At 31.1% G+C, this 25,150-nt stretch overlaps 1 protein-coding gene across 1 annotated transcript in view; it reads left to right on the top strand.

The window, feature by feature from the left end:
- The window catches only part of LOC124357069 (potassium voltage-gated channel protein eag), a 220,641-nt gene extending 195,570 nt beyond the window's left edge, over positions 1-25,071 (top strand). Inside the window, exons 10-12 of the mRNA XM_046808475.1 lie at positions 489-741; positions 4,837-5,033; positions 10,844-25,071. Coding sequence (XP_046664431.1) covers positions 489-741; positions 4,837-5,033; positions 10,844-11,986 — 1,593 coding nt within the window. The 3' untranslated portion in view covers positions 11,987-25,071. The remainder of the gene's footprint in view (positions 1-488; positions 742-4,836; positions 5,034-10,843) is intronic.
- Positions 25,072-25,150: the final 79 nt, after the last annotated feature.

The raw sequence follows: 25,150 nt of genomic DNA, 5'->3' as shown, positions 1-25,150 counted from the left end.
TCAACTGAATCATTGAAAGAGAAAGGTTGTGTCCATAATTTTTATTTAGATTCCCACCTAAAATGATTCAAAGATACCAAATTTAGTAATGTTTAAATAATTTGTTTAGTCAAAGTAAGCACAACATTTACGTTAATCCTGTAGCTCCGAAATAAAACACTAGCTTTTGCAGTTCTACTTAAAAAAAACTTTTCAATCTTTTTCAGAAAAAGTACTTTTTCTATCTTAGCTTCTAGCTTTTATTTTATTTTAATACAGGCTCTCCTTTAATGTTTTGGCCATGCAGTCTACAAGAGAGGTGTGTGAAAAACCTAGCAGCAATCATATTGTATAATACATATGCAAATAAACTGCTCAAGATCTAAGTGAAAACTAGACTAATTGCTATGTTTGGTTAATAAAAACAATTTGATTTAAAAAATTTCGGTTTGTATTAATTGTCCAATGTTTCTAAGATAAGTTTGCTTCTGACGTGCATGTGGTTGTAGGTGCTCAACTACTGTCCAAAAGACATGAAAGCGGATATCTGTGTTCATCTAAACCGTAAGGTTTTCAATGAACATCCAGCATTCCGTCTAGCAAGTGACGGCTGCTTGCGAGCACTTGCTATGCACTTCACCATGAGCCATTCTGCACCCGGGGATCTGCTATACCATACAGGCGAGAGTATAGACTCGCTTTGCTTCATTGTGACAGGCAGCCTTGAGGTTATACAAGATGATGAAGTTGTTGCAATATTGGGTAAGCCTATACTTTCATTATTAATGTCTATGGTTTTGTTTGAAAATCAGATGTTGCTTCATAATAGTGAGACAGATACATTAAATAACAGTTTCTGGAGTGTGTCAAACAATAAAAATTGGAAAACAATTACAAGTACCTTTATTTAAATGGAATTTAGGAAAAGTGAGTTATTTAGTGTTGAGTATGTTAAGTTACATACCAGAGATGTAGCACAAGTACCTGATGATAAATTCATTGAATTTGAAATGTACATTGTACAATAATAAAATCTATCAAAAGTGTTATAAGGTATATTATTGTATATTATATAAGTTATATACTTTTCTCCACATGAAAGCCATACAAATTAACAAAATTTTCATCTGGGTTATGCTGTTTTTTCCATCAGTTCTACAGCTTTGAATTTGAAGTTTGAATTAAGTTGGATAGGAATATTTTAGGAATACATGATAATACAGTTTTTCCTTGGAAGTAAATATAAATAATTTTATCAACAAATATTTGATTAAAATGCACTGTGTTTATTGTTCAGGTACTTAATATCAAAAGCGTTAATTCCATTCCAGTTTTGAATTAGAAAAATTTACAATTAGCTGTTTGGCTGTTCATGAATAATCTCATATGGTAATCTTTATTCTCAACAAAACCAATACAACTCCAAACACTTAAAATATAGAAAACTTTAAACTCATAAAATTTTATTCATGTATGAGTCTACCCCCCTCCCAATAGAGGTTACTTCAGGCTGGTTCATACCTTCCAGTTGAACCTGCACTGGCTACAGCAAAACCAATGTGACACTTAAATTTGGCGTAACCCTATAGATGTCCAGAAGCAGCACATCACTAACCGCAAATGTTGAGATATTGGGGTGCAAGTATCCCTAAATGTTAAAGGCAGTTACTAGCCTAGCTATAAGGGTGTGCTACTCCAGCCCGACTGGAAAGTCTAGTACAGAGCTGGCCTCCTCTTCTTCCAAGTTAAAACGACTGAGATTAGTGCCCAAATCCTTTCTCATGGATCTCTTCTAGAGGAGGCCCCTACCCTCAACCTTATCCATCCTGAATATCCTGTCACTCTGGTGCGAAGGTCCTTTTAGGACTAAGAGCAATGAGAGGTTTCTCTGCTTCTTGTCCTAAGACAAAAAATTGAATACAGAGTAATTTTGAAAATAGTGAGTAATATTTTAATTCTTTTTTCGAACAGGTAGAAAACATGATCTAAGTCCCAAGTACAGAAAAAAATACATATGATGTTTTAATTATTTTGTTACTCTGAGTGGTGAAAGACGCTGCAGCGTCTATTTAATCTCGTTCACCAGTGGCATAGGCACTCTAGCGCTTATTAACACAAGCCTCTTTTGTTCCGGTATTTCCGATGTTATGCACAGACTAAAACTCTATATATTAGGTATGCTTAGAAAGACCAGATTCCAAACTTTAATTTGATATAGTATTTACATATACTGGCACTAGTGGAACTCTTACAACATGTTCATCCACTTACTGTATCACCTCCTGGACCAAGTGGAGATCTTCCTCACCGGATTGCTCATTTACTAGGCCGTAGTGAAAGACTTTGTGTAGTGTGTCGACACACCAAAAAAGGGGCAAAAGTCACTTCTGGTACCCAGCTTGTAATTGTGGGGTTCATAGGGAGTATTTTACCTTACTTGGAACATTACTGGAGGCCTCTCAAACCAGGAAGAAAGAGGAAGAATGAGGTTGGGTCTGATGCTGACTAAAATGCAGTAAAAAACATTTGTACATAAAAGATTCGATCAGCAATTAGTGTGTTATTTTTAGGAATAATACATATAAACTATATATATTTTTGTTCAGAATTAAATGTTAAAAAATAGCTATTTTGGATTTGCGTTAAAAAATAAAATTCAGTAACATTTACTGAGGCTAACATAAAAACAAAAAAAATTTGAAACTTTATTTTTGGAATTCGACCCATTAATTTTTCATACTTATCCAAGGTAAGTGTTTTATATTATTTCCAATGTATGTTCTGTGTTATGTAGTTTAATTTAATATGTTATATAATATACTTATATAATTTACAGAATTTTATATAAATTTTGTTTTGTGAACATACAAAATCAGTAAAAATGTCCCGCCACTTGGAGAAAAAAGTACCGCTACTTGGAGGTTTAAGTTATTTCTGGTGTAAATAGTCCATTGAGGGCATAATACACATGTGTCAAATTTCATATTTCTAAGTCATTGGGTAGCTGTAAAAACAAAAAATATAGTTCTTGGTACCCAATGGGTACCACCAATCCTTGTGTATGTTTGATTTTTATGAAATTTTCTTTGATTTTCATTGTCTAGAGGCACATATGTGTCAAATTTAATTTTTATAGGATGTTGGGAAGTTGAAAAATCTCCATTTGAACCCCTACAATACTATATTTTTGCTTTGAACCCCTATGGGTGGCTGATCTTCATAACACATCTGCAAAATAGACATGTGTAAAATTAAATCATTGTAGGACATTAGAAAGTTGTAAAACAAAAATATATAGCACTCCTAGGAGTTGCAACCCCAATTTGACCTCTGTGGACTTTTGATATTTATGAAATGTATTTTAATTTTCATCTTTACAATGTGTCAGTTTAGACCTAATTACTTCCTAATATATATATAAGTCATGAGGCAAGTGTGTGTCAAATTCCATTGTTGCAGGACAATGGGAAGTTGGAAAAACTAAAATGTAATCCTTCTAAGCATTGCAAACCCATTCCAACTTTTAAGTGTGGTTGATTAATATTCATGAAAAGAATTTTTTTCTATTCAGCTGATGAGGCAGTTGTGTGTGAAATTCCATTGTTGATTGGTTGTCTTGATATTAGCCTCAAAATACAAAATCAATGCTAAACTTCACTTTCACATCTTCCTTTACGGTCGTAGAATTAAGGGAGGTGTCTCATTTGAAAAATAATACATTTAATACAAGTCTAAATATTTTTTAGCTATATCCCAACTTGTAATAGGTTAATTAATAAAAAATTTTAACATTTTATATCTTTAAAACGAGACAGCCATAATTCTATGTATAAAAATAAGGCTGTAAAAGTGTTTGAAGTTTAGGATCAAGAGCCCAATTTAACACTGTGGCAGCCAAATGTATGAACTACTTGAAAAGAGGAGTTTTTTTTAGCAAGCTCAGATTTTATAAAACCACACTTCATATCCATATACCACTGTCATAACTATAAATCAGCTAAGGTTACGGAAATTTCAGATTTGCATTAAGATTTTTTATTTTACACATTCATGGAGAAAAGAAAAATGTCAAATTATGTGTTTGTTACAGGAAAAGTGTAATTGTGTTTGTATACTATACTTCATGTCTTGTTTACTCAAGGGCTCTCTCCAAGAATTCTTTCTCCATGTATGTCTGTCTTCCAGCCATGTTGTCAGTTTTTTATTTTATAGCTGTCCATTTTAGTTCTTGATGTGGTGAGGCATAGTGTTATAAAACATAGCTCATTTATAGTTAGTTTTTTTTTTCATAAAAACTTGAATGATAAGTTGGCATTACAAAATTGGTTGTGTTTCTATCGTTATGCTGTTGTAACATCCCTCTGTCTTGGTTAGTCCTAACAACAAGCAAGACGACTTTTTTATGTTTAGTGCCACTACAGTTAGTATTTTTAATTTTGTTTAATGTTCTAAACAACTATACTGATAGTTCAGTCCTGCAAGACACCTAATCACTATTTTATTTCTCACTAATTTCTTTGGATATAACTATTTTGGTCAGTGCTATTTAGTTGGTTATTATTATTCAATGCTCTTGCCGGAGCACTGGTATAGAAATTAGTAAAGCGATCTTCTATAACTATATGTTCTCTTCAAGTTCTTCTATACATTTGAAGTAATATTTCATATTGCTTCATATTTGTTTCCTTCCTTCCTTAATTTATGACCTGGTATAATGATCTTGATTTTAGTATATGAGCGTGGCGATTCTCTATATACATGCCATACAGTCATCTGGAATGGGGATTGCTAGTTTAAACAATTTATTCTAACTTTATAGTTGGTTGAAACTTAACCAGTGTGCTTTAATTTTTCCAGGAAAGGGTGATGTTTTTGGTGACTCATTCTGGAAAGACTCGGCGGTTGGTCAGTCAGCAGCCAATGTCCGTGCTCTGACATACTGCGACTTGCACACAATCAAGCGAGATAAACTTCTGGAAGTTCTTGACTTCTACCAGGCATTTGCCAATAGCTTTGCAAGAAATCTGATCCTTACCTACAACCTGAGGCATAGGGTAAGTGTAACCTGTTTATTCTGTTTTAACTACCCTTAACATTGAAATCATTGTACAATTCATATGCAAAGCAAAACATGTTGTCACTCTTACTCTGTTTTGTTTATTGTTTGGGTCAGTCCTTGATTTAAGTAGAAATATTGAACAACATTTGTTGAGTATTGGACTGAAACTGTTCAGCCAGTAGCAGAAATTGCTCTTTTAATTAAAAGTTATGTTGTGCTCTGTCGTAATATAAAAACCTTTGCAAATTCACTAAAAGTTCTATTCATTAGAATTGTATTATAAAAAAAAATTCTTATGTTTTAATAAAATAAAGCCTAAATCCTACAAAAGGTAAAGGAAATTATGGTTACAGCTCAACAATATAAGGTTATAATCAGCTCATTACACAACTAAAATTAAAACAGCTGATTGTTATGGCTCACAAATTAGTGCTGTCACATAATAACAGTGGATATTGTTTTGTATTTGGTTTAAAAAAATGCATCACCTCTCTTCATTCAAAATTGAAAATGTAAATCAAATGAAATCTCTCTATTCAATTTTTTAACTATAATGTAATAACTAAAACTTTATGCCATATATTTTTTAATATTTTAGGAAGCCACATTTTAAAAATTAAGCTTTTAAAATTAATTCCAGTGTCATTACCAGTGTTTGCAGTCATTAACCCATAGAGGTAATAGTTATTTAAGCTTCTCCAGACCTGGTGCACCAATTCATTTTGGTGAAAATGTAAAAGTTTTGCTTTAGTGAAAGAAAGTTTTTGTTTTTTTACTGTGGAGTCATGATATTTGGAACATTATTTAAAATAATATTTATATATTGTCCTTCAAAATTTCAATAATCAATTAGTGTTGTGTACTTAAAAAATTTTTTAAATAGGAAATTTTAAGTATGTCGATAATACTTAGAGAAAAGTAATTAAATACATACAGTAACTAATAATACTAACCGAGAACAAAACAAAATCACTTTAAATACACATGGAAAAGTAAGTTACTGTTTTGTTCTCTGGCAAGATTCATACTTCTCAACACAATAGTGCTAGTCATGGTTCTTTATCCAGTAATTTACCAAAGCATAGAGTATAAACAATTTTCAACAACAAACAGTGCAGAATTGTTCAAATAAAATCCATTACCGTCACTTGAATTATATTTACAGTTACTTTACATAACACTATCGACTGCAGAACCATGCCAATTTTTATGATCCACATAAAAATAAATTGTTTACAAAATAAACAATAATAATAATAATAATAATAATAATAATAATAATATTGTTGTAAAAATAAATTTTTACGTAATATAGATAAGCTGTCAGCCAATAAAGTGTACAGTTGAACTGCCAACTGATGATAAATGAAAAAAAATAAACATCTACAAAAACAGGCTAGCCATACTCATGAAAATAATATAATTGGTTAGTTGTTGCATATAAAATATTTGTAAGGAAAATCCCAACAGTATCTAGTGGAAAGACAGTGAACTAAGCAATCAGTTTAGTGTAACCAGCATGTGTACAACCCAATGGGTTAAATTGTTTTTCCTTCCCAAGAGATAGCTAAAATTCCATTTTTCTAGGAGCCCTTTTATATCTGCTGTCCACAATTTGTATAGCAGTAAATGATAATAAACCTCATTAAATGTATTACAGAAATCAATGAAAAGAGCAGAACATTTTACTTCATTATTAGTCAGTTTAAAAGTACTTTCCCTAGATGTAAATAGAATAAACTCTGTTGATATAATACCTTTCTGAAAGTTTCCATTTTAGATGTTATGTTTGTTAAAAAGTATATATAATGAATTTTTTACGAATTTTTCAAAAACTTTGATAAAAACAGACATTAATAAAATGGGATAACTACTGCTACTGCATTAAAATTTTTGACAACAATTATGTATATCAGGCATATGGAAAATTATTTACATAAAATACTAGAAATAGGAAGGTATTATGAAATACTAATCCAGAAAAAAGCAATTGTACAAACAAGTGTAATATCATCAACACCTTGTATTGTAATATTTTTCCAATCCTCAGTTATATATTTATTGCTATGTAGATACAAGTTTATAATACAATTATATATTGTTTCACGTCTTATAATGACTTAAAAAAATAAATTTAATGAATATCAACGTGAATATATCGCTTGATGATTGAGTACTGATATAGTACAATTAACCCTTTGAACGCCGATATAAATTTAGTATTTTTTTAGAATACGCTCATTTAAGATGAAAAAATAAAAATGAAAATTCCTTAAAGCTATTTTTTATTCATTCCTAATGACTAATAGCCACAAAAAAATTTTACAACAATGTAATAATTGCATTAAAATAATCAAATTTTTTCATAATAATGGAATATTTCAATCAAAATCAAATTCAGGTTACAGAGTAATCAAATACATGTGATGAAAAATATGAAAACTATGTACAAGGATAAGAAAACAAAGTGTAATATGCTGATCTTGATTAGTTTATAAGTTCTGATAATAGATATAGGCAGTTTTATGGTAAACTTCAAAACACAAATCGGGATGAAGCCATGGGGTCTCGAGACATGACTTGCAGCCATAATTACACAACAGAAAAGAAACAATGAAAACTTGATTATAACACCTAAAACATGGTAACAATAACTTTTTACAACTGTTTGTATAAGGAATGATAACGCAAGAACACTTCCCAAAGGCACAATGCGTGCTCCAATGATAGTCGGTAATGGCGGATAGTATCGTCATCGGCGTACAAACGGGAGTGGGAGAACAGCTGCTAGGAACAAAATAATTTATTGTTTACCTACTGCGGCCAGCTGACAGCTGCAACTGAATTATTTGGTCAAACCAGTACATTACTTAGTATTGTGGCTTATATATTGAGCTTATAAACTTAAAAAACAGTAATAAAATATATTTTTATCGATCGGCGGATTATTTTGTCTTTGGCGTTATAAGACCTAATAACATCGCGGATTATTCCGTCTACGCCGTGCTAAGGTTAAGGTAAGACCAAGTAGACTTTGTTGACAAACCTTAATACAAGTAAAAAGTTTTACAGTCAAGCCTTGCTATACCTAAATACTTAGCTAGTGAGCTTTAATGCACAAGTCATTTAAATGAACAATTGAAATACATAGTATACAGCCAAACTCCTTCCATAAATACATGCAAGTACCGTATGGATAGTTATATCTACAAAGATTCAATTTTCAGAAAAGGTAGATCAGTTTTCATGGCAAGAATTGATTTTATAGAATCTATAATTAATTCTGTGGATAGAGTACAGGAGGTTTTATGGATCTTTTTAGATCTTAGCAGTGATTTTGATATTGTAAGTCATAATTCACTATTACATAAACTAAACTCTATTGATATTGAAAAACATTTTCTAGCCTGGAATTAACATCTTTTGCAGTACTTGATAATGTAAATTCTGCTCTAAATGATCATGAACTATTGATTGATGAAAGTAAAACTAATTTTACTGTACTCTCCTCTAAATACACTAAATTAATTAGTAAGACAATAATACCATTTAAAGACACATTGTTAAATGAATTAAAGTCAACAAAATGTTTGGGTTTAGTTCTTGATCAACATGTAAATTAGGATTTGCATATTAGTTAAGTTGTTAAAAAACTACCTCCAGTTTATTTGTAATTTATAAAATTTCAAAAATTTGCTCAATTGATACTTTAAGACTCCTTTATTTTGCTTATGTATTCTTTGCAATTGCATTTGACTTATGCATTTATGGAGCTACATCAAAATTTAATTTAAATAGGATACTAAGACTACATCAAAGATGTATTCATATTATTTCGGACCTTGACTGGAATGATACAGTCAAAAATAAATGTTCTAGTTGGGTATCATGACAGTCATTACATGTATACATCGAGAGATTCCATACGGGCCCTGAGAAGCGCTACAGGGGGGGAGTGGTGTGGTACGGAGTGGGAGAAGCCGTCAAAAGAGGGGAGGGGCTGACTGCCGCCGCGCCACAAAGCTTGCCACTGTCACTATTGTCAGTGAGCTGGCTCTGCGTGCTGCGTACGATTATTTAAACACATGTTAGACAAATTTAACATTGGCAGTATAGTTAACATACTTCCAATAGTAACAATTAAAATATTTCTATCTGAATTTAAACGTTATAACACAGAGGTAAGAAGAGTGTTGAACAAGCAAGCGCGAGGTCCGCACTACACAGCTCCGCAATACAGACTGAGGAAGCGTTACCCCCACTCTTCTAAATGACAAGTAGACCACTGCGCATCGCAAGGCCAGGGCCCGTATGAAATCTCTCCATCAGTACCAAGCTATTCTCTACACTAATCAATGAAAGCTAACAAACTACCTTTATTAGGAAGAAATCACTGTTATAATACTAGATAAAAGGGCAATATAGCAATTGAATCCCATAAATTGGAACTTTTTATAAAGAAAACAACTTACATTGCTGCAATATATTTAATTAAACCAATCTTCCAACATATGTAAAAAATGAAAAGTGTTTAAAAAATTCAAATATTATCTAAAAGATTACTTTATTAACCAAACTTTATATTATTTTGAAGAGTTCGAAGTATAGCTGTGCATTGTTTATGAGATTTTAACCCTTTGAGTGCCAAGTATTTTTTGAGTGGGTATACTGAAAAGTGCCAGGTATTTTTCTAGTGGGTGTACCTAAAAGTGCCAGCCCTTTTTCGGGCATTTTGCAAGGTTTTAGTAAAAAATTCACAGTTCGATTATTTAATAAGCTATCAACATGATTCTTTTTTATTTTTCTCTGAAAACTCTGTTTAATTAACATAAAATAACAAAGTTACCATAACACTAAATTTAGGAATACCAAAAATGGACTTACCTAAACAAAATTAAAAAATATTTTTTAATTTCATTTTTCAACCAAATTATTATGACCAAAAAAATTCATATCCTTTTCTTAGTCCATATCACTGGAAAGTGTATGCAATTGTCTGTAAATCTTGAAAAATTTATATTATTATCTTCAATAATGAGTAAGTTATACAACTTTTAAGAAACTATTGTCACATTGTTTCTGGTAGCTATGGCAACCAAAAATGTTTATATGTGAGTTTCATAATTTAAAGTTTGATTGGAAGTGTACTATAACAATTTATTTTGAAAAGAACGATTCTTCACAAACATTTCAATATGATATTATTCAAAAATATTAAAGGTTACAATTTTTAGTGACTTTTTCCCGAACGTCCGGTAAAATCGGACGTCGGCACTTTTTGGCCAACTTTTGTCGTCTGGTAAAATCGGATGTTGGCACTTTTCGGCCAACTTTTGTCGTCCGGTAAAATCGGACGTTGGCACTCAAAGGGTTAATTATTGTAAAATAGGGTTTTATTGGATTATTTTTGATGCATTGTTTAGGGTAAGAACATATTAATCAATACACAATTATAGTATAATCCTTATAATATATATCATTGTTATTTTATTGTAAATGATTGACAACATTCATGTACTTTTTATGCATTAACATGAATAAAGATATTTCAGTTCAATTCAATAGCTGATACAGTCCCCACTATACTGTGTTAATGTGTACTTCTATAACATAAATGTATGTATCACTAAGCTAAATTCCTTGAAATTAATGTTATCACGATCCTACTGCATTATATCGTCAATATTTTGACTATAATACTTTGATTTATTTTAAAGCCATTACTCTGTAATTATCTTGAATTTTAGTTGTAGTTTGTCTACTTTTACTATAATAGTATTTGATTATGTTTAATTTTTGTTCTAGCTGATATTCAGAAAAGTAGCTGATGTAAGACGAGAAAAAGAATTAGCTGAGAGACGAAAGAATGAGCCACAACTAGATCAAAACCAAGATCATCTGGTACGTAAAATATTTTCAAAGTTTAGAAGAGACCGAGCTTTGCAAGCACAAGCGTCACAGTCCCAGAGTCCCGTTGGCCAGGACGTAGAGAAAGGAGAGAAGAGCGACACTGCAAGTGATGGAGGGCTTCTAGAGAAAAGACATTCCATCTGCGGAGCAAAGCTGACAAGCGTGGCAGAAGCTGACAGTGGAAGCAGCTCCTCAGCCTTGGTGCCTGTACAGAAGACTGCGAGACCAACGACCATTCGAGCCAGCAAGTGGGGACGGCTGCTTGGATCTAGCTTAGATTCTGGAAGTGAAACAACAGCTGTCAGTTCCCGACCTGCTTCTGGTCGGGACTCTCCTGCGAAGTCATCGGGTTCCGGAAACGGAAACGGTTCGTCTGGAGGGTCTGGCAATAAAGTGTTCCCGAAGTTACAAAAGGTAACGGCTGCCGGTGGCCTTGCTCCTCCTCAAGTGGTGCGACAGGACACTATAGAAGAAATAGTGGAGCTTGAGGACAGACAGAATAGATCAACGAATCTCCGTAAGTTTGATTCGTATGACAGTGGTATTATTAGAAGTAGTAATCAGAAACTGAATGAAAATTTTCAGCCCCCACCAGCTGGTACTCCTGCAGAGTACAAAGAAATTATTTCGAACATTATGGACTTCAAAGTGGACGTTAAACTTGAAGTCCAGCGACTGAATCAAAAAATCACTCGGATGGAGGAGATGTTGACTGAAGTCCTTTCACGGCTGGGATCCACGAGTCCATCATCGGCGTCACAAGGTCCTGAGTCGGGTCCTGAAGGAGGTGCTAAGTCATCCCGTCCACAAAGTTCGGGTGAAACCGGTAGTGTTATTTTGAGGAAAAGACGATCAAAATCAAGGACAAAAGCAGCAGCCCCTGCTGCCCCTGTGACTAGGACTTCTGATCCTGAACCGGAGCCTGCCCCCTCATCACCTCCACCTCAACCACCCCCCACCTCCCATTCTGCCCCCGGTAGAATTGATGAAGACACTGTTAAGAGGCCTTATCCGAGAAGACCCAGAGAATTTCTATAGCATTAGCTCTAAGTTACTTTAAATAATGTTATTTATTGCTGTTTTTAATTTCAATGGTAACGAAAACACCATGTGCATTTAATTTTTTAATTTACGCTTTGCAGTACATAAATACAGGTAAACCTATATGTTGTAATATTTGCTTAAGTTTTTCTTATATAATTCTTATTAACATCATTTGGAAATGTTACTCTAAGTCACTTTAAATGAAGATTATGTAAAATGTGTAAGTGGGCATATTTATCTTTATTAAAAATTTATTTATGATGGTTTGTAAGCTGCCAACTATCAAGAGGCTTTAAATAAATGGTTGGTATGTCCTTATATAAGCCTAGATAAACAGCATGAAAACATTAAATAATATCTAACTAGCTGTTTTCGGAGTCATTACCTATTTCAGATGTCAATCTGACTTTGTTAAAAATAAAAAAAAATACGTCAATTCAGCTGTAAAATCCAATTAGGTCTATAAAAGATTAAATATAAAGTGAATAAATTAGTGTTGACAAAAAAGTGATTTGTTGTTATTTTTTTAAGTATTTTTCTCTATAAACTGTAATGCATTGGTGGCCTTGGTTTGTTTGAGTTATGTTAGGTCTCTGTCAATGAAACCACTTTCTTTTAAATTTTGAGACAGTTCCAGAACTAATGAGTTTTAACTGTATTAGTGGGATATTATCTTATTTGGACCCAACTTTTTATGAAATAATGATCAGAAATTGGTTTAGGTCATTATTGAATAGTATTCAGAACACTAATGTGACTTTCCCCAGATATCAAAGATAATAAATTGTAAGATAAAAATCTAGAGTTAAACCCAGTCACTGTGGAAGGCCAAAAAGCAATTATATCATTCAGCGGTTTTAGTGTGGTTTTTTAATGTTTTCTAGATATATACTATATCATGTAGTTCATTCATCAGATGATGTTAATAACTTCTAAAATCTTATGTGGTCAATTAATGCATGTCCCAAATCATACTTAAGAAAAACAATATAAATTCATATCTGAAAATAGTTTTAGAACGCTATATATGAACATAAATCCAAAAACTGTTAGATAAATTGTTAACAATTCATGATTGGTAAGGGATTATGCTATCAGAGAATCATTAAACAAATCCTGTACGAATAATACAATGTTAATAAAAAACCTCATTGCTTTCCTAATCTAGATATTGTAATAAAAACTTACAAGTTTACTGTGCTGTTTTAAAGTTTATAACTTTTGTTATGTATTGTACATAATTTTGTATAAAGATAACTACTAAATGTTATTTGATGTTTTGTTAGAAATACAGTACAAAGAGGGCAGGATAAAAGGAGTTTTGAGTGTGATAGGGGAGGATACAATATGAATTTAAAAGTTGCTTATTATACTATAATAAAATACAACATTTCAATTCTTCACCAACCTTAAAAGGAAGGCCGTCCGGTTATAACAAGGTTGTTAAATTTATACATTTTGTTTTATTAATATTTCAGTTATCTTAGCTGAAATGACCACATGGTGTTTTTATTGTAGCTTTTATGCTTTTATGTCTGATAAATTTATTTTGGAATTTGGACTTCAGCAATTGCTTAAGACATAGAAAAATGAATTATTGAGTCAATTTTTTACTTTAGGGTTAACTATAGAGTGTACCATAACTAGAATAAATTATTATAAGGGCAATATACCACATACTGAAATGGTGCATGCATGCTAGCCTGGATTAGACTGTTACGTTGGAGTTAGGAGGTGGAATGTCATGAAATGAAGGCCACAGCAATGTAAATGATACAGTTTTTAAGCATTATAACTCACTTTAACTGTTGATCATTTTTTGTTTCAAGTACTTCTTGATTTGCCTGTAAGGCTGGCTCAGCAGTACCGTGTCTAGTGTTGGGTGGCTTGTTTCATTATACTGTTGTGCCTCTATTCACAGTGGAAATTAAGGTTATTTTCTGTCATCTTCCTTTGAAATAACTGTGAAAGAAAAGTTATAGAAACAGGTGGTGTTTTGTGTTAAAATTATACATTGATAAAAAGTTATCATTATAATATTCTTGTAGGTATTCAAAAGTAGTTTGGCCACCTGTGTGTTTCCAACATATTTTAGCTAAGCCAGCCCTACAGGCCTATATTAGTAAATTGCAAATACTTATATTCATATGAGATAATTGAAAGAAAAAAGATTTGAACTGTTATAAAGTAAGTGGGTGGAGTTTTGGGAGTTAAACAGATTCAAAAGTATGAGAATGATCCATGCTTCTCCATTATCAATAGTTCACTGGTTCAATGATTTATCTCATAAATGGATGATATTAAATATATGAAACAGGCAGTTAACCCTCTTGTTATGTATGATTAATAGAAAGAATTTCAGTTCTTTTATCTCAAGGAGTTATCAAATCCAGAAAACCAGTTATTAATGTATGGAGTTGTGTTGGTTGTGCCCTCTGGCACTATCATTGGACTTGCAGAAGATCAAACAACCCCAGAAATTTTGGTAATAAACAACTATTTGATACAGTCAGATATATTGTTGGGTATTAAGAGAGAAAATTGTCTTTATTTACCATTCCAAAGAAAGAAAGGTTCAAAGTGGAGCCACCTTTGATGATTTTTTTCAAAGACTGGAAAGGAATTTCCCTATGGTAGCCTATCACAAGGTTTTCAATATTATTCAATACAAGGTCAGGTAACTGTCATACTTTATTTTGATACCCATTGACTGTAACACAAATATGGGGAAAAAGTGTGAAAGGATATAAATAGGAGGGTAAATGAATGTTGTCAAAAATGTTGTACCCACATAGAATTAATTAATCTTCTTTTAATTCATCTAAAAACCACAATCTGACGCGTCCTAACAACCCTCATAGTTCTGGTGGTCACACAGGTTCCCTTAGTAAAGTTCATGTTACTGCTTCAGATAACCATGGATATGATTTTTCTAAGTAGCCAAGATTTAATAACTCTTGACATTAAAAGAACTCCAATCTCTGTAACATTATATTTTTGAGACAGAGCTCTAAGTGTCCCGATATTTGCCTACCTCAGGAGCTTGCAGTATATAAACTTTTCAACAAGGCACCCCATTTAACACTTGAGTATTCATAGAAATAGGTAATCTGTTTTACAGACCATATTGGGCTTACATTGTTTTTCGTCAGTATCAAACAGCTGATACTGTCCACATTCCAGCCTTAACAGGAAAAGCCACAGGTGGTTCTCAGATTCCTTTCGTTTAATAGAAAAACGTCAAGTTACTTAGTAGTTGTGGATCATCCAGCTCAGTGCTGGATTTTCAAATATTGGCTTTCATTTGCATTCTTTTTGGGGAGTACCATCAGACTCTATTAAATTTAAAAATAAAAATGTAATTAAATTAATTCATAAATTCAAAGGAACCATAATCTTCACACAGGATTTCAACGGAAGTAGGAACCACTAATAGCAATCGATGTTCATGTAACAGTAATGATTGTGACAAAAAAGATTATATGTACTGTTGAATTTTGTTCCCTGTTGGTTCAAGAATCATTCATTGATTTGGTAATTTTAATTAAGGACAGAGTATTCAATCTCTTAATTGGTTTTAAATTTTTGTCAAAATCTTTATATTGTGCTCCTGATACAGAATATCAAATTAAAATGTGACGTCTGTCATATGCAGTAAAATAGAACATATCTATATGTTATTGAAGTGTTAGGTTTACAGTAGATCCAAAATAACCTGATTGTGTTATGAACACAAAAATGTTGTACTGGTATTTAAAAATCTATAAAAATGTTTTATAAGTTAAAACAATATTTAAACAAAGTATACACATGTTATTGAGACAAAATAAATCTCACAGAGTACAAATTATTTTCTTTACCACTTTTTTGGAACACTTTTTAACACTTTTTGTGGAAAAACTATGTTGATAACTAAATGATGGCTGTGAAAACAATCAGAATGGCAACTTTTGGAAAGTAAAATAAAGTCAAAGATCTCTTAACGATAAGTCGCAGGCTTCTAATGGGTTTATTTTTTAAAGCTCTGTGGTTAATAATAATAAGTAAATCAGTAATCTACCCCAAGTATTGTTAAACACATTGGAAATTACTTGATCAACCCAAAATAGTGTCTTACCATATTAGGATATTACAGACTCAAGGTCATGAGAGTCTAAAACTTCTTTACTAAAGGAGAAAAGAAAGCACTAACTACCCTGGGTCACAACCAACACAAGTTTTTCCCAGTAAATATTATAACAGTATTTGTTTCATAGTTTGTAGTATTACAATTTGTGTTTATTTATTTTTTGCTGATAAAATAATATATCTGGCAGTGTTGTTTGTTCATATTATGCTGTATGATTCGTGTAATTTTTTATTTCTGTTTGTAAGGTAAAATCAAAACACATATACTAATAAATTAGTTGCAGCCCTTGTTATAGTATCTGTTATTAATCCTAAGCCAGGGAAATGTACATGAAAATATTTATCGTAATTGGAAATCATGTTTAATATCATTATACTTACAAAACCAAATTAGATAAAGCTTGATCACAGTTTTAATATAAAACATGTTTTGTTATAAGTTTAACACGTTTGTAATTAATTTTAGAATTACTAATTGTTTGCTAAGCAAAATGTTTGTTACCTCATATATTTAACTGTTAATTTTAATGATAAGTTTTTGTTACCTAAATATGTTATACTTCTAGTTTAACTAGTTTATGTTCACGTGATCTATTTATCTGTGATTTAACGATCTCATTTCATGTTTTTACTTTATTGCTTTTGTAGATTTGGCAATAAAACTGAAGTACTTATTTATCTTAAGTTTCAGAGATGCCTGGAATAATAGGATTAGAAGAATTAAAACATGAATGAAATATAAGAAAGTAACAAAATTCAATGTTAGTATACAACAAAACACTAAAACAAATAATTTGATTTATTCTTTCAGACAATAAATTAATATGAGTATTAAAAAGCAATATTATTTTAAGTGAATTATGAAAACTTGTTCCATATGAGTAATATCAGATTATGACTAAGTGATGAGAATTTGTAATATATTACACTTTGCTTGTTAAATAAGACTGTCCTGTAACTGATTCTTGATGTGTCTGTCACGTAACCTAAAATTTCTGTGATCTTGCTGTCCACAAAAAACCAAATTGAATAACAAATTTTTAGGAGTTTAGTTTAATGAGTTCTAAATGATTTTAGTTTGGCCTCAACAGTCAATTTTAGATTGTGTCCTTTCAGCCAGTTTCTGAATATGATAGGTATGTTTTGAAATTCTCTCTCTTGCCTGTATTTTCTTCTTTCTTTTGAGGAATTTAAATTTTTACACATACTTCCAACTGTTTTTGAAACTAAATCAATATAATGATTAATTCTGACCACTGCTATTTCACTCCATTTTTTATATGTAAACCTCAACCTTTAGTGCAGTATTTATATACTTATTTAAAGATGAATTCAGATTAAAAATTTGATTTTAAATACCTGCTCTTGTTTGAAAAATAATGGTTATTTTAATAGCATTTGTGTTAGTATTATAAACCTATACTTCTTCAATAAAATATTTTTTTTAATTTGTCACAAATAAGAGTAATAATTATAACAATGCATAAACATAAAAACCATGTGTTAGAAATTTGTATACGGGCTGGAATAAACAGCAGCGATTAGTTTGATATATTTATATTTTATTATTTTATTTAGTACATAAAGTCCATGTATTCTTTATTTAGCTCAAAACTTGTTTTATGAAACATGAAAATAAGAAAAGAATTGTTAATACACTATGTACAAGTAATAAATTATCAACAACCACGCAATAAATTTTTACATTCTAAGAGTTTGCAATAGAGTTGTGAGATGCAGTTATACTGAAATTGTTTGGAATTTCAGTTGTAGTTCTTACTCAATAGAAAATAAAGATAAAAATGTTTTTGATTGACATGGTTGCAATAGAGACAAGATTTTTTTCTTTTTATATAAAACCTTCAGAAAAATGCTTCCAGGTGTAACTTATTTAGAAACTTGCTCGAAAAGCAGACTTTGTACTGGTGTTTACTGTTTGTAAACATGTTACATTTGGATTGCATACATTTTTAAAAGATTACATTTTCTGCTTCAGATTGACGTTAATGTAGACTAAGTATATTTGCCTTTAAAACATTTTGTTTCATGTCCATGAGTATAACACTATTTCAACTCAAATCATTTTTTCATTACAAATCAAAGAGAAAGTGGTGGTGTTGTTATCAATTACAAAGTAATCCACACTCCACTTATCATTACACGCAGCACTCACGCTATAAACATTTCTCTTTTAATCACCCTCAACAACAGCATGGACATAGATGCTGAGAGTGAGAAATTAAAGCTATATTAGGCAATTTGGGTTTTGGTGCCAATAAATTAACTTGTGCTATGGACCGATCCACCTAGCTTGAACTGTGGTTAGCATGTGCACAAGCCACCCCACCCTCTCCACTTCATATGGGAGCACGTAGTACAGTCCATACCAAACATAGTGTATTCTTCTAGTGAAGTGGGTTGTATTATTCTGTGACGCTTAGACTGTGGAGCAGTCTACATAGATTGAGCCATAAGAGGGGTAGACTGTCACCTCCTCTATCTAGACTTCATGTTTCACATTAAACACAACCAATATTTTCATTGGACCAGGGAGGGTGGATTAAGCCTGAAGGTGAAAATTTCTGTTGTAAAAGGACATTAATCCTTGAAGATATATTAGGGAGAATGTAGCTATTGTGTCATTGTTGTAGCCATGAACCTTATATCTGGTGCAGAGAGGTGGGATGTCATATGGAGGTCACATCATCTCTCAGAGATCACCATCATCCTCACCACTCTTGTTCTGAAGAGATCTCACCATCCTGGTAAAGTGCCTCTGCAGAGGTCTTGAGCATATGGGTCTGGTGTTAGAATGTTTATAGGAGTGAAAATTTCTTCCAGTGCACATAGATGACAAAATAAACACCCAAGGTGGTATATGTAATTGTTTTTCAAGTATTTGAGAAAAGAAAGGTAAACAAAAATGGTTTGTGGCAAATGTGTTCAATATAAAAAGTAGCCCAGAATCATGTCTCCATACCATACTTACATTAAAAATGTTAGTTCCAACAGATCAGTTCCAAAAATATCAACTGTGTTAAAGTAGAGTATTTACCAACTAACAATGATTGGTCGTGATTCAGTTGTAACTGGACTCAGTAACTGGTGTATATATATAAAACAATGCGTGATATTTGGAAATTGTTCAGTATATTTGGCAAAGTAGGTCTTTTTATCATGCAGCAACAAATAATTTAGTAATTTTGTTAGTGATTGTGGTTTCAATTTTACAATTTGTTTAAGAAAAATAAAATTTAAAATGATAGTTTCAGAAATAGTTTTTTCAAATCAGTATAAGACTGATGAAAATAAAAAATACCAAGTTTATGACGTATACTTATGAAAACTTATATAACTGCAATAATCCTGGTCCCATTACAATGGTTTACTTATTTGTAAAATATAATGGAATTTGAATTTGAGCGATTTATTCAAAATCACTTTACATCTCCTAAATCAACTGTAATTTTCAAACAAGAGCAGATTTTAATAATTTGTGTACTAATTAATTCAGCATGAAAACTTATAATGAAATTCATGTCAAAAGTTATTATGGATAATTCATTACTGTAAAAATTAATTTCCTCTAATTATAAAAATAAAGAAAGGAGACACATTTAAAAGTCATCTAGTTTATATATTTTTTGTAATCTAGATTATAGATATAGATAAGTCAAATCAGGATTTTAAAAATTTTTAGGGATGTATTCCCTCAGTACTATTGCTTATTTTGGTTGGTATTCATGTTAATATTTGAGTGGGTTGTGCTTTAACTACACAATCACTAGTAGTTAGTTGTAATAACGATCATGTAAATTCCTAAATTTTTGTTATATCTGGGAAGGTCGGGGATAGTGATACTTCATAATATAATTTAATCTAAACGATTGTGCAAACAATGATGGTTATGTAGGAGCACAAACAGTTTACTGTGTAAAACAAAATCATGAAAAAAAAGAATTTAAAAATATCAATAACTCTATTTTATAATCTTAAGAATTGGCAAAATGATACTCAGCCCTATAAATGATAATTGAACACATGAAAATTAATAGTTATTTTGAACACATATTTTAATGTTGGTTTTATGTGTTGGCTACAAGATAGGGAAAAGATACTTCGTCCTGAGACGCTCAAGTGAAGTTGTATCACATTTGGGTCAGTTTGGAACTACGGGAGCAATTCACATATTGTGACTTAATTCGCTTCTAGCTTGTTCATTATTGTCCTGTCAAACTTGTACAAACTTATGGTAGCTCTTGAAACTTGTATTTAAGGATATCCTTGATAGCAATATAGTTGTAAGTTAGAGTGATTGAGAAGAAAGCGTGTGGATAGGTAGTTACCATGTGCTGTCTTAGACTGTGCTAGTTAAGTTACCAACATTTTAGTAATTTCTAATGTGCATTTTCTATTTGAACGTTGATTTTCTCAACGTCTTTCATTTTCTTTTATTGTTTTAAGTAGAATGTTGCTATTTCTGCCTTGACCGTAGCACATTTTATAAGTATTTTCCACATTGCACTGTACGATTCTGTTCATCAAGATCAATGTAATCGCTATAGTCCATGTGATTATAGATAAGTCTAAAAAGGTGAACAGCCTTGTTTCCATGAAAGAACTTGATTCGTATAACCTTCCTTTTGATATTTCTTTATACAGAAATACCTATTCTATTATAAACCATTAAAGTAAAAAACCAGTAAAAAAATCAACTTAAACATGTTTATCAGATGTAATAAAATGAAAATTTATACCACGATATGAAATTGTCATTTTAAATAGTTAATTTTTATATATTTCTCCCAATTTTTACTTCTTTAAATATTAAGAGAAAAGGGTGGAAAACTTGCATTCATATTTAGTTCAAAAAGAACTAAATTGTGGTTAAAAATATTATATTATTTATTTTTAAAGGTATGATTACAAATTTATTTACTTAAATGAAGATTTGTGAATTCTTCCAATCATTAATAAATTTTGTAACCTCTTTAAACCCAAATAGTTCTTAAAACGCTTTTAATATTTTCTCATTTGGGTTCATATTTAAATTGTATACAAATTTTAATCCAGAACAAATTTTTTTGTGATTTCAAGAGTATTTTTCATGATAAAAAAAGCATTACTGAGCAGATTTTATAATATATTGTTGGTTCATCCATGGACTCATGGATGATTTAATATGATTTAATAAACAGGGTACCTAAAATGCACATTGATGTGATGCTCATAATATGATTAGTTAAATGGTTGATAAGTGTAAATAAAGTTAATTCTAATTAAGTATTGACAGCACATGCAAGTTTGGCGTAGAGATTAAGCTATTGTACACTGTGAGGTGTTGCTATAAGAGGATGCCACTGATTGTTACCGGTGGTCTTGTATGTTACGTTATTGTTATTAGACATATTGGTACTTATTTTGTAGGAAAGAGTTTTTATAATAGCAGTTTCGTTTTTACTCGTTCTGTAAATATCTATAAATATTGGAAATTCGAATTTCTTTGTAAGTGTTTTATAGTCAGTAGTCTAACGAACGTTATAATTTTGCGGATTCGGATCTGAATAAACTGTGCATATTAGAAATTTTACATTCTTAACATCTAGAATATATTAGTTATATGTTTAAGAAGGATTAAAATAATGATTTTACATTTATATGTTTAACTAGTTGTGCTAGACATGAGTACGTGCTTATGTATTGAAACTTCTTTGTTTGTTAAGAGACAGAGTACATTGATTTCAAATATTTCATTAGTAATATAATAGCTAATGGAAATTGTAAAGGTTATTGTTGAAGTCTTTCTATGGCAAGAACAATAAGGCAGACTTACAACTATTCTTCCATATAAACTTTAATGCTAAATGTAAAAACACCAATTTTCTCAACAATCAAATATTTACTCCTTTCTGAATTTAAAAGGATATAAGTTTAACAGTATGATCATTCTAATTTTTCTAGTTATTAATGTAGTTACAATTATACACATGAGTGTGAATTAGTAATAAAATTGTAATCAGGAATTAATAAATTACAAAATAGTTTAAAACATAAAAATAGTAATCTTTCATTTGATGTTAGCAATATTTCTTTTTGAGTTCTGCATATCATTTCTGTGTTTGAGTTTGTTAGATCTTTAATTTTACAGTGCAGTTTACATAATGTAAAATGGTTTATTTGTCATATCAGTTTCAAAATTCCTTTCTGTAGTAACAAAAAACTAAAGCATTGTTTGTAAATTTTTCAATTTTTATTATTTAAGTAAAAGTTTACATATTTGTGTACGATGTACATTAAAAGTTAGCCAGTCATAGCTTAGTACTTATGTGAATAGTACTCTGATGTTTTCTAGATTTTTATATCACTTGTCAGTATAGTAATAAATTCGTATTTAGGTTTCCATTTCGTATTATTAGTAATTAGGAATTATAGAGAGTAAATATAGCTTTCAATTACAATGAATACTGCAAAATCTCTAAAAGGTCTGGATGAAAGATTACACCATGTATTTAAAGTCCGTGTTCAGTTACATATAAAATGTTATTTTCACAAAAAATATTTAAAAATAAATATGGCATTTTATGTAAAACTGCTTAGGCATCTAAAAAATTAAAATATTCCAGCGATTGTGGGTTGTTATTTTTCTTTTGAACTTATGTCAGCATTTGGCAAAAGCCGTTGAACAGGCCAATTCATGTCCATAGGTTGTTGGGATTATCCATTTTTCGGAATGAAATATTGTCTTGTGCATGAGTGTTAACATTCAGGTAAAACATGCACTCACGCTTGCTCCAAGAACTATTGGTTAAAAATTAATAGTCTACTGTTGCTAGTACATTTAGAATTTTATCATTTCAGCATTTTAATAAGGGTGTTTTTAACTAAATGATACACATATGTTTCAAAATAAATTTAATATGATTAAATATAGATGAATTTAAAGTAATACATTTTTACCAGGGCTTAAAAATATTTGCTTCGGAGCGGCTTTACAGAGTTTCAAAGATAAATAAAAGTAATATTTAAGCTAACTTTGTGAAAAATCAATTTTGAGTTTAATAAAGTTGTGTTGACCCCCTCCCTTTCATTTTAACAATAAAAATTAATTAACCGTTTGAAAAATTTCAAACAAACAAGCTTAACCTATAGGGCTTTCACTAGGATGTGTTGGGTTTAATGTCAATAGCATACACGTGATAGTTAGAAAAAAAAATAGTTTTACTGAGAAAGGACTCTGTTGGGTTATTCATCCGATTGATTTAAAATTTACATATTTGATCTGTTTGGTATGTTTCAGCTGATTTACATGCTGCTGTTACACATTTCAATTTTTTTCAGTAATTCTGTGTACTGTATTGTTTGGATTCATGAAATTTAATGATTACAAAATCCAAAACTGAATTAAAATCCAGATGAGAAGTAATTAATTTTTCACCTAAGAAGCAGATAAACAGATATTTTAAAAAAGCCTGATTGAATCAGATTATTTTCATAAAGTGATTCATCTAAGTGACAAATGCGAATAAACAATATGACTGCGAAAGAAATACAAGCAGATACGAAAGAAATACAAGCAGATACGTTCGCAATAAACACTGAATGCAAGTGGTTAATGACTCCCAACACAGTCCTAACAAGATTGTATTAGGATCCCTCAATTTTATCTCTGATCCTTGCAGATAATTAAGTTTCCTTCTTGCTCTCCACTCAGTTACATACATAAACATTGAATAATTAATGGGATGGTACATTTTTCTAATTTATCTTAGGATTGATTGACTGTATCAAAATCAATTACACCCTAAGAGTATACTATCTGTAAATTTTTGAATTGGACCACATCTTCTGTTCAATATTGAAATAATGACTTCAAAAAAATGGATATTGTATTAAAAGTGCAGTAAATGGTGTGTAATCCATTCATTTCAAGGATAACTTTTGTTATATCAGGCTATATGTTGAAATCTCATAAGTTGTTACCGAAGGCGTTTGTTTAATTGGGTTGAAAAATTCAAGATAAAATGCCCATTTTTAGGGGCTTACTAACAAAAAGTCCTAACTAGTAAGACAATCACTAACATTCTTTCACATGATGTTATTTTATTATTCCAATCAAAATGGTTATCAAACACAAAAGGCCATACTGACTAGATTTGAATTGTATGGATAAAATGCTCTTACAGTACACACACACACTTTAGAGGTGTATTAACGTAGTAGATATGTTTAAATAACAAAAAAAAACTATTGACAAACAACTTAATTCTTCTTAGAACTCAAAAAGTAAAGTAGGTTTGGTGTTACTAACAATCCATACAATTGGTGGGCTGAAACAGAAGTCTTATATTTGTTATGCACGCAAGTGTGCTGTATCAGAAAAAGTAACATGATTTAACAGAGCTACAGTATATTTTCAAATGAGGACCTTTTATTTCATTGCTTTGTTATTGTTGCTTTATGTGACATCATCTCCTGACTTTTATGAGGGAATGCCAAGAGTCGCTCTGCTCGCTTGTTCTCTTACTTTCAGCAAAGTGTTTTAGAATTTTAAGTTGAGTTTTGCAGTATTCAAAACAAAGTGCGCTTTGAATATATGTGGGTTCTAAGACATATCAGTGCGACAATGTAGAATGGTTTAGTCTAGCAATTTTGTAGCATCTTGGCTCTTTGTCTATGTTTTCTTGCTAAACACAATTGTTTGTCCTTTTCTGTTAATTTTATGAGATACAACGAAAATACAATTTTGGAATCGGTGTACCCTGTGTCGATTTTATAAGTCCTTTAGTATGCTCAAACTGGTATTTTATTTCTAATTACTTTCCAAAATGTAGGGTAGGTCAGGGAGGGTAACAAAGTGCTTTCTGCTGTATAGATATTTCATCTTTATGCACTATTATTCTAGTACTATTTAATAATTGAGATAATAAAGCTACAAACTATTTCTTCCTAAATATGTGTGCTGTTTTTTCCTCTCCTAATCCATCCAGTGTATTTTACATTATTTCATTATATTATGATTAAGAAGAAATG

This window comes from Homalodisca vitripennis, chromosome 3 (genome assembly GCF_021130785.1).
Source record: "Homalodisca vitripennis isolate AUS2020 chromosome 3, UT_GWSS_2.1, whole genome shotgun sequence".
In the NCBI taxonomy this organism is placed as follows: domain Eukaryota; kingdom Metazoa; phylum Arthropoda; class Insecta; order Hemiptera; family Cicadellidae; genus Homalodisca; species Homalodisca vitripennis.
This window is presented reverse-complemented; position numbering and strand designations above follow the sequence as displayed.